Genomic DNA, 11,517 nt, shown 5'->3' on the forward strand with positions numbered 1-11,517 from the left:
AAAAACAACGTGATAATAGTGAGCGTGAGATTCGGACACCCATGAAGAAAGTTGCAGAATTTATATATTATAAGATTATATCTAATATTAATCTTAAAAGAATAAAGAAAAGAAGACTACAAAGTAAAGTCACATCCATGTGGGTAATTAATTAAGAATCTTATATTAAAAATAAATTAGTTTATAAAAACAACGAATAATAGAAGCAGGAGGGTGCCACCACAAAGTTACAGAACTCAATAATTTCATGGAGGCTCACTTTGGTGGCTGACTTCATAGTCATCGCTCGCACGAACTTTCTTCCGAGCTCTCTGCCTTTTCTTCTTCACGGAACTTCTTCTTCAAATACCGAAGACCATTCTTGTTGTTTCTCAGCATCCATGAAAGCAACACATGAGATGTAAGGAGCTCCAAATATGCTCAGTTCTATGCATTTTCGTTCACTCTGTTTCATTTTTTGTTTGGTTGATAAGAAACGGTTAGAAAATAAAATAAAAGAATAATAACCCCAGAGAACAAGACCCTTTACACTGATATTGAGTCTGCTTAACCAGTTTAGCTTGGTAGATATGGTTGGCTTTTATTTTTTGACCTATTTTTTTTTTTTTTTCTTTCTGAAGCGCCGACAGAGTTAGTAGATAACAGTATAAATTACTCGGCAAACGAACAGAAAGTTGATATTTGATATTTGAGTGCAAACAAACGGACGGAGCTTTCGAGGCGAGAGAAGTTAGGCGATATGGGGACCGCCGGCACAGACTCTGCTGAAACAGAAATATCAAAATTGAAAATGATTTACCTACAACACCTTATACAACACATTGTTGTACACATTGTACAACAATGTGTTGTATAAGGGGTATTATGATAAAATCACCTTATCTATCAAAATAGCGTAGCGTGTTAGTCAGACTCTGGGAGTTGTAACAGTTGTTGTTCGTTTAGACGACGAAAGGTGAGGTACCACTAAAAGACAATTATATCTAATTTTGTTTTTTTTCTCTGCAACCAAACAGATCAGGTTATATCGGCTTCATATTTTCTTCTTGTCTTTTTATCACTACTCCAGTTGAGAAACTTGCTTTACATTTTAATCGTTTATCATGCTGTCTCTAAAGTACCAAAGTCTTCAATTCCATTTAATGTTACTGCTGACTGTAAAGTGATCAAATCGTGTTAAGCATTTAAAGTTGTCGCTCGAAAAATTCATAAATAATAGTCATAAATTGCTAAAAATATCACATTTCTTCCTCATATTGTTTGGCTTTCACATTACGTAGCATTGGACATTCTGTAATTCCATTGTAGAGAATATGGAATCTGAACTTCTACTATTTCTGCAGCGCCTGGATTTTAGTTTTTGTTATCGGTAATTAAAGTGTCTCAAAATCACGAGTTGGGTTCTTTCTATTGGAGTTCTAATTGGCCGCAGGAATGGATTCCAAGCGAAATAATTTTGTAAGGTTAGTTTGTTCAAGCCCGAGTTCTTACCCCAACAGTCTCCATTTATTTGCTCGGTTTCCTCTGGTTTGGAATTTGACACTTTAAATTCTTTCTTCCAGGTTTCAAAGTTGGAGTTCGGAGAAATCTTCCAGTTTTGAGCATCAACATTCCATGAACGATCGAAAATATTCAAGAAACAGTTCTAGAACCACATTTGGCAGATTGTTTGAGAGTTTTCGGAGAGGATTGTTTGAGAGAGGGTCTGAGACAAATAAAAGTTTGGAAAACAACCCAATAAGCATCCCTTCTCATGTAGATGGTCAGCCAGGAAAAGATCACTCAGGTCCTAGGAAGACTAAAATCCATGATCCTCAGGATCAATTTCTTCAAACATGGAACAAAATATTTGTGCTTTCTTGTGTGATATCAGTGGCATTGGACCCGCTCTTCTTTTACACCCCAGTTTTGAAGGTGGATGATGAGAAGCAGAAATGCTTAAGCTTTGATTCGGACGAAACTCTGGCGATTATTGCTTCTGTTCTTCGTTCAGTCACAGATGCTTTCTACGCAATACATATATACTTTCAGTTTCGAACTGGAATTATCCCACCTAGTTGTCGTGTGTTTGGAAGAGGAGAGTTGATTGTTGATACTATGGCAATCGCGAAAAGATATTTGTCCACATACTTCATTATCGACATTCTGGCAATCCTTCCCTGCCCACAGGTATGGGTGTGATACTCAATCAATCTCAAGTATCTGTAATCTGGTTTCTTACTAAGATTAAGGAAGTGTTTTTTAATGATATTTTAAATTTATTTTATTTTTTAAAAATATTTAAAAGTGTAAAAAAATCAATATAAAAAATAAATTAAAAAAATACACATAGAAAAGTATATGTTAAGCCCAACCGGAGCCTCCAATGAGACTGTAGCATATCCATTTTAAATATTTTTAAAAAATAAAAATATAATAAATTGAGAGGAGTTAAGGAACCAAACGTAAAGAAATAACGAAAATATAATAAATCAATTATATTAATTAATACTAATTGATTTACACAATAAATTAAATAAAATAGAGAATAAATTATATTACCATACATACTAAAATATTACAGGACGTCAAATAATTACTACTTATCACCAATAATCATCTCCCAATAATACAAATATAATTTCCGAAAACTCCATAAACATAAATTCATCAATTTTAACCAAACATATATACAATCCTCTACAAGGTATGGTATATGTTATATTATACTACCCTTTTATCCATAATAACAATATATTATATATTTACAGAAATTATTAATACATACATATATATAATATGATAGCATATATGTATGGGATCTGGGATCAGGTCTTTCACAAATTAAAAGATCTGTACCATGCGAACTTAATTATGAAATTTGATTTCAGAACAAATAGCGTTGAAGGTTGGAAAGCGTTGAGCAGCGACAGGCTTGCCAAAAAAGAACTCCGAAAAGATACCCTAGTGTTGACAGGCTTGCCGAAAAAGAATGTCAAAAAATTACCAAAAAGGTTTCGTTGTGTATGGGAATGGGACATTCATAGATCAGATGATCTATACCATGCAAACTTAATTTTGAAATTTGGTTTCAAAACGAGTAGCGTTGAAGGTTGGAAAGCACCAAGAGGCGACAAGCTTGCCAAAAAAGAACGCCTTAAAATTTACCCTAGCGTTGACAAGCTTGCCAAAAAAAATGCCGTAAAAATTATGAAAAAAGTCTACAGCGAACCTGTGGCTTTGATACCATGTAGAAAATAAAATAAAATAAACAAGGTGATGAGGAAGGGAGAGAGAGACTTTGAGGGATATATCTATGTTATTCTCAATCGTACTTAAATCATTACGTATATTCCTATTCAGCAATCCTACATACAGTCGTGAAATGCACAAACGCCGTGCAGTCGTTTTGAAAAAAGAATGGGGTCCACTATTAAAAAATTAACTTCTTTTCATGTGGGTCTCATATTTATTCATTTTTTTCAAAATGACTGCACGATACTTGCGCACTCACGATTGCAAGTATTATTTCTCATTCCTATTTATAGGAAAATGATCAGGGTAGAGAAAAAATGAAAAATATAATAAATCAATAATATTAATTGATTTATGCTATAAACTAAATATGATAGAGAATAAGTCATATCCTTTGTGTTAAGAAACAAACCCATACTTCATATTTATTGCTTTGTAAGTCAATTGTAAATACGGTGTTTGTACTTGTCCTTGCTATATTACTATGAGATTGAAATTATCATTTGCCAATTATTATTTGAGAGAAAAATTTGACTTAAACAGCCAATTAAAAAAATAAAGAAAAGAAGACTATAAAGTAAAGAAAAGAATCTTATATTGAAATACATAAATTTATAAAAACAACGTGATAATAGTGAGCGTGAGATTCGGACACCCATGAAGAAAGTTGCAGAATTTATATATTATAAGATTATATCTAATATTAATCTTAAAAGAATAAAGAAAAGAAGACTACAAAGTAAAGTCACATCCAAGTGGGTAATTAATTAAGAATCTTATATTAAAAATAAATTAGTTTATAAAAACAACGAATAATAGAAGCAGGAGGGTGCCACCACAAAGTTACAGAACTCAATAATTTCATGGAGGCTCACTTTGGTGGCTGACTTCATAGTCATCGCTCGCACGAACTTTCTTCCGAGCTCTCTGCCTTCTTCTTCACGGAAGTTCTTCTTCAAATAACGAAGACCATTCTTGTTGTTTCACAGCATCCATGAAAGCAACACAGATGTAAGGAACTCCAAATATGCTCAGTTCTATGCATTTTCGTTCACTCTGTTTCAGTTTTTGTTTGGTAGATAAGAAACGGTTAGAAAATAAAATAAAAGAATAATAACCCCAGAGAACAAGACCCTTTACACTGATATTCAGTCTGCTTAACCAGTTTCGCTTGGTAGATATGGTTGGCTTTTATTTTTTGTTCTATTTTTTTTTTCTTTCTGAAGCGCCGACAAAATTAGTAGATAACAGTTTAAATTTTTTCTTCTTCTCTTATTTCCTTTCACTCTACTCGGCAAACAAACAGAGAGTTGATATTTGATATTTGAGTGCAAACAAACGGACAGAGCTTTCGAGGCGAGAGAAGTTAGGCGATATGGGGACTGCCGGCACAGACTCTGCTGAAACAGAAATATCAAAATAGCGTAGCGTGTCAGTCAGGCTGGGAGTTGTAACAGTTGTTGTTCGTTTAGACGACGAAAGGTGAGGTACCAGTAAAACACAACTATATCTAATTTTGTTTTTTTTCTCTGCAACCAAACAGATCAGGTTATGTCGGCTTTTTATTTTCTTCTTGTCTTTTTATCACCACTAGTACTCCAGTTGAGAAACTTGCTTTACATTTTGATCGTTTATCATGCTGTCTCTCAAGTACCAAAGTCTTCAATTCCAATTAATTTCTACTGCTGACTGTAAAAAGGGGATTAAGAGGGGTAAATATTAGTTGTCGCTTGACTTCAGAGTTGACTAGTCCCTGCTCTGAAGTATCAAAGTCTTCCTCATATTACGTAGCATGGGACATTCTGTAATTCCATTGTAGAGAATATGGAATCTGAACTTCTACTGATCTGCAGCGCCTGGATTTCAGTTTTTGATATCTTTAACTAAAGTGTGTCAAAGTCACGAGTTGGGCTCTTTCTATTGAAGTTCTAATTGGCCGCAGGAATGGATTCGAAGCGAAATAATTTTGTAAGGTTAGTTTGTTCAAGCCCGAGTACTTCCCCCAACAGTCTCCATTGATTTGCTCGGTTTCCTCTGGTTTGGGATTTGACACTTTAAATAATCCTTTCTTCCAGGTTTCAAAGTTGGAGTTCGGAGAAATCTTCCAGTTTTGAGCATCAACATTCCATGAACGATCGAAAATATTCAAGAAACTGTTTTAGAGCTACATTTGACAGATTTTTTGAGAGTTTTTGGAGAGGATTTGGGAGGGAGTCTGAGACAATTAATAGTTTGAAAAACAACCCAATAACCATCCCTTCTGTAGATGGTCAGCCACGAAAAGATCACTCAGGTCCTAAGAAGACTAAAATCCTTGATCCTCAGGATCAATTTCTTCAAACATGGAACAAAATATTTGTGCTTTCTTGTGTGATATCAGTGGCATTGGACCCACTCTTCTTTTACACCCCAGTTTTGAAGGTGGATGATAAGGAGAAGAAATGCTTAAGCTTTGAATCGGACGAAACTCTGGCGATTATTGCTTCTGTTCTTCGTTCAGTCACAGATGCTTTCTATGCAATACATATATACTTTCAGTTTCGAACTGGAATTATCCCACCTTCTCGTGTGTTTGGAAGAGGAGAGTTGATTGATGATACTATGGCAATCGCAAAAAGATATTTGTCCACATACTTCATTATCGACATTCTGGCAATCCTTCCCTGCCCACAGGTATGGGTGTGATACTCAATCAATCTCAAGTATCTGTAATCTGGTTTATTACTAAGATAGCTCTGTTACTTTTTACAAGTCTGTGCATAAATACGTCGCTTATTATGAAACCAATCATAAAAAACTCAAGGAAAAAAAAAAAACATTATACGACTTGACGTGGCAAGCTTCTATATCAGTCGTGTATTTGTTTTGTTTGTATAATATTTATTTGCAAGCTGAATATTTATTAACGCACCTATCACACTATTGATGTTGTTGGAAGTTTAAACAAATCCAACGTATGAAGACTTTTGTACATTCTATGAATAAGACTTTTTGGTTTTTCAAAAGCGTCTTTTAATTTGTTAAAGTTATCTTTTTATTTCCAGATAATGTGTCCTTTTATTTTTTCAAAAGTAACTTAATGGTCATCAAGTACTATGAGTCTCATGTGCCTATATAGAGGCCGTTGATGTATTGTAATATATTTTTCAAGAGAATAAAAAGAGAGTATGAAAAGTTTAAACAATTTTCTCCTTTCAAATTGGCATCAGAGCACCAGGTCACGACAGATTCAAACTTTTCCAGAAATGGCCTCCAACTTTGTCTAAAAACAAATTTCAAAGCATTGAAAAGATAATTATGGAACGTGATCTATCCAAATGAGAGCTCTGTTTGGGTCTCAAGATTTGTTGGAGATTGTTACAGATGGATTTGCGGAGTCCACTGAGTCACAAGAAGCCGCATACACTGTAAATGAGAAGTGGACTCTTAAAGAGCAAAGAATAAAGGATAAAAAAGTATTATTCATACTCTAGGAAGGGTTGGATAACCTAGGTTTCAAACCCGGGCCAAAACTCGATTTTTAAAAACCTAGATTCCGGATTTCGGGTTCTGTTTTTGTTTGGTCTACTGCTTTTTTGCCATCATCAAATTTCTTTTGGGTGTTGTGTTGGTGTGTAATTTACTTCTTCTACAGTCTAGAAATCTCTGGCTTTTGGTGGCCAATGCCGGTAATTGCTCTGTGGAACAAAATGCGAATACGAATATAGAACTCTAGGGTTATGCTGGACATGGTAGCTATACCAATTCCCTTTTGAGGAGCAATTCCGAGCACTGGCCGAATATCCAATTGGAGGCGAATAAGTCCGCGAGACATATTGGTAGGTTGCCGAGTTCCCCAACGATTCGGCAGTTATGAACTGCGATCTAGACGCAGAGAAATCGATGCTAAGGGGAGGGGAGATTTTCTTGAGAGATTTTGGTGGCGAAAGGACCACCTTGATCTTCTAAGCATGGGACATCGACGACGAAGCTCGATTGTATTCTTCGATCAGGTTGGCCAGATCTTCGCTGGAGGTGATTGGGAAAAAAATTCATAAACTCGGGTACCGAGTTTTAAACCCGTACCTAGACCAAAATATACTCGGATTTGCAATGTCGTCACCGTCCCAAATTTTGTCCCGGCCGAAAACCGCAATTGGAATCCTGTTATCCAGGTTCCGATTCGGGCTAGAAAAAAAATCCGGCTCGGATGAACAGTCTTTGGTGAGATGAATTCACCTGCAAAAATTATGAGGCGAGTTTAAGGCGCTTTACAGGAAGGAAGGCGAAATGGTGCTTGATTATTTCTCACAATTGTTGGTGATTGTGAATAGTTTTAAAAGAAATAATGAGAAGATCGATGACATTCGAATCATCGAAAAGGTCCTTCGATCCCTCTCTCCTAAATTTGAACTTGTAGTTGTAGCTATCGAAGAGTCTAAGGACTTAGAGAAGCTTACAATTAAGGAGTTGATGGGTTCTCTCCGAGTACATGAGCAAAGGATGCAAAAGAGTGTTAATTCTACCATGCTAGAACAAGCATTAGAGTAAAAAATGAATCTAAATGATTGAGAAAAATCTAGCTCCAACCGAGGTCGTGGCAGAGGTAGGGGCGTGGAAGTCACCAACGACATGACCAAATTCAGTAGGAAAGTAGAAAGCTCAAGAGGTCGAGGTTGAGAACGAGGAGGCAATTGAGGAAGAGGAAGATCCACACTGCATGGAAGTGGAAATACCAAGAACATCCAATGGCACAATTGTAACAAGTTTGGACACTCTGCCTCGGATTGCTGGAATAACAACAATGAACAAACCAATATTGTTGCAGAAAAAACAAATGATACTGGTAGTGACACTACCCTACTTCTTGCTCATGATGACTCAAGTTCACAATGTAAAGCTTGGTACCTTAATGATTCTGGTGCAAGCAATCACATGTGCGGAAAGAAAAAACTATTTTAAGAACTTATCGAAGGAATTTGCGGAAATGTGAACTTGGGAGACTTATCCAAACTCCTAGTTGAAGGCAAAGGGAGGAAAAACATTTATAAAAAAAATGGTAAAAACGAATACATCTCCGATGTTTCTTATGTAGTAAATATGAAAAGCAATATTCTCAGCCTTGGACAATTGCTCGAGAAGGGAGACATCATACACATGAAGGACAATTCTCTCACTTTGAGAGATGGATTGATGTGGAAGAAATGTGGCTCGTGTTTGAATGATCAGCAATCGCATGCTCCAATTGCATCTTATAACAAAGTTCGAGAATTGCTTTTATGGAATCAAACTATTATATCAAAATGAAGATACTTCTGGGTGACTAGAACTCAAGCTGAAATTAAATTTGAGTCAATTGCTCAGCGTAAAAGAAGGAACTATACATATATGATATATGTTTAATTATGTGTATATCTCTCTCTCTCTCAGGTGCAAGTCTTACAATTTTGACGTGTTGCAGGTGGTAGTACTTTTGGCGCCGAAAGGGGAAGCGCGATTGTTGAAGAAAATGTTGAAGGCAGTAATCTTCTCCCAATATGTGCCGAGGCTTTTGCGGATCTACCCACTATATGTAGAAGTCACTAGGACCTCTGGCATTCTGACTGAGACAGCATGGGCTGGAGCTGCTTATAATCTTTTCCTCTACATGCTAGCTAGTCACGTAAATTACGTAACCTTTTTTTTTTTGGGTTCAAATTCTTCAACCTATTAATCCAAGATTGTTTGTTAACGAACAATGTATGTACCAGGTAGTTGGGGCCTTTTGGTACTTGTTTGGCATAGAACGTCAGGTTGCTTGCTGGAAAAAAATGTGCAGTACGAACATTACGAGTTGTCTAGATCATGGTTTTTACTGCAGTGACGTTGATCCACATTTCGGAGATATTAGAAATGCTTGTCGTATTGTCGAACCAGATGATAAGAAGGAAAACTCACCTAATGATCCGTTCGACTATGGAATATTTACTAATGTTTTGAAGTCTGGAGTGGTGGAATCAAAAAACTTTATAGACAAATTGTCTTACTGCTTCTGGTGGGGATTGCGTAGTCTGAGGTTAGTAATTATATATAAATCCTAAAAAAGATTCGGTCAACTTATAGTAAGTCATTTTTAACTTGTACCCTTCCTTTTCTTTCAGTTCTCTAGGCCAAAGCTTGGATACAACTACATATTTCTGGGAGATAGTCTTTGCTGTTTCCATAGCCATCGCTGGGTTGGTCTTATTCTCATTACTTATAGGCAATATGCAGGTAATACTTTGGTCCTCATAGATTCTCTTGCCAATCTATTGCATGTTGTAGCATTATGAGAACATTTTCATGCACTTCTAATTTTTCAATCCATGTACACCATGTCTAAACCTTCCAACTGATGGTTTTATACAGAATCAGATTCTCAGCTAATTCGTCAATATAAATTACCTTCGAGGTGTATTTTATTCTCAACATGAGTTCTTGTATTCTATTTTAGCCTTCTAGTTGCTATGTTACCAACGAAAACATGATGATATGCATCTGTTCTTTCTAACACCATCCATTCAACTAAAAACCTATTCGCAGAACACTCATTGTTCTAGAATGGACTGAGGTGATATATATCATGTTTCTTGTGCTGTTATAGAAATATTTGCAATCCACAACAGTGAGAGTAGAAGAAATGAGAGTGAGGAAGACTGATGCCGAACAGTGGATGTCCCAACGTATGCTCCCTAACGAATTAAGGGAGCGGGTTAGACGATATGAACAGTACAAGTGGCTAGAAACAAGAGGTGTGGAGGAAGAGAATCTCATCCGTAACCTTCCCAAGGATCTCAGAAGGGACATAAAGCGCCATCTTTGCCTCGATCTTCTTATGAAGGTAATACTTCCCTTGATTGTTTTTGTGCATCATTTTGTCCTTTTTTTTAGCTAAGGTGTTCATTGAGTTAATTTTATCTTTAAGGTGCCCATGTTCAAAAAGATGGATCAACAACTGTGGGATCCGCTGGTTGATCGTCTCAAGCCAGTACTTTACACACAAAAGAGCTACATTGTTCGTGAAGGGGATCCAGTGGACGAGATGCTCTTTATCATGCGAGGAAACCTAGCCACTTTCACTACCAATGGTGGAATAACTGGTTTTTTCAACACTGCTGATCTTGGAGCCGGTGATTTTTGTGGAGAAGAGCTTCTTACTTGGGCCCTATATGCCCAGTCGTCGACCACATTCCCCCTTTCAACAAGAACAGTTGTGGCAAAAGTAGAGGTTCAAGCCTTTGCTCTAATGGCCGAGGATTTGAAGACTGTGGCTTCTCAGTTTCGGAAACTTCACAGCAAGGAGTTGCAGCACACTTTCAAGTAAGGCTTTAAGCTATGCCTATTAACTTTTTGGATAATTATTCCATATATCGCTATCAAAACAGAAAAAGATGATGGTTTTTCTTGCTTTGTTGCATTATCGTTGTCACAAAGAATTATTTATAATAACTTTAACACAAATATTCTTGAAGAGTTTAAAAAAAGTACAATAATCGCTATTTGAACTCTGATAATCTTCCTCATCTGCGCGAATGATCCTTGATATAATTAAATATGCTAAAATCTGTCAGGTCCTACTCCCAACAATGGAGAACATGGGCGGCCTGTTTTATCCAATCAGCTTGGCGCCGCTACTCTAAGAAAAGCCATGAGAGAGCTTTGCGTGATGCTGAAGATAGACTGCAATTTGCTTTGGCAAATGAAGCTGGGACCTCGGCAAGTCTTGGTGCAACTATTTATGCATCAAGGTTTGCCGCCCATTTACTTCGAGCCTTGCGACGACCAAAGGGTGGACGCACCAGTACCAGAGCGCCACAAAGAGTGCTACAGCTACTACCACCGAAGCCTGCTGTGCCAGATTTCAGTGCTGAAGGTCATTAATTAGTAGTATATATGGCGTTTCAAGTGATTATCACGCAAGTTTAGTTTTCACAAACATTGTTCATGTGCAAGCGTTTTCTGTATGTAGGATGTGGTGTGTAACAATATGTACTAAGCAAACTCCCATCTTTATATCTTAGAGCCATGTTTTCAGCCTTCTGGTGTCGATGGAGAGACTCAAATACATTGACTTTCTTCATCTCCATGAGTACATATTCTTTTCTGCCAAGATTACGTATGGGGTGAGGTATTCTTAAGTATTCTGTGAATAATAATAAAAAAATAATAAAAAAATATTAAATAATAGTAAATAATAATAAAAAGTTAACGAAAAGTAATAATAAAATAATAAATAGTAGTTAAATATTATGAGAATATCTAAAATATTCTCAATACCCAAACTAG

General features: G+C 36.4%; 1 protein-coding gene across 10 annotated transcripts; it reads left to right on the top strand.

The window, feature by feature from the left end:
* The first annotated feature begins 221 nt into the window (after positions 1-221).
* On the top strand, positions 222-11,311 carry LOC108996469 (cyclic nucleotide-gated ion channel 1-like). Of its 10 annotated transcripts, none has more exons than XM_035691816.1 (10): positions 893-955; positions 1,344-1,463; positions 1,563-1,759; positions 5,519-5,907; positions 8,675-8,875; positions 8,964-9,268; positions 9,354-9,465; positions 9,836-10,072; positions 10,157-10,551; positions 10,803-11,311. In XM_035691816.1, the coding sequence occupies exons 2-10, from the start codon at positions 1,435-1,437 to the stop codon at positions 11,110-11,112; spliced, it is 2,175 nt and encodes a 724-aa protein (XP_035547709.1). In that variant the 5' UTR covers positions 893-955; positions 1,344-1,434; the 3' UTR covers positions 11,113-11,311. The 10 variants fall into 10 exon arrangements, with proteins under 10 accessions (XP_035547701.1, XP_035547700.1, XP_035547709.1 ...); XM_035691812.1 differs by lacking the exons at positions 893-955; positions 1,344-1,463; positions 1,563-1,759 and adding exons at positions 4,072-4,245; positions 4,541-4,721; positions 5,088-5,207 and having other exon boundaries at positions 5,310-5,907; XM_035691813.1 differs by lacking the exons at positions 893-955; positions 1,344-1,463; positions 1,563-1,759 and adding exons at positions 4,072-4,245; positions 4,541-4,721; positions 5,102-5,207 and having other exon boundaries at positions 5,310-5,907.
* Positions 11,312-11,517: the final 206 nt, after the last annotated feature.

This window comes from Juglans regia, chromosome 7 (genome assembly GCF_001411555.2).
Source record: "Juglans regia cultivar Chandler chromosome 7, Walnut 2.0, whole genome shotgun sequence".
In the NCBI taxonomy this organism is placed as follows: domain Eukaryota; kingdom Viridiplantae; phylum Streptophyta; class Magnoliopsida; order Fagales; family Juglandaceae; genus Juglans; species Juglans regia.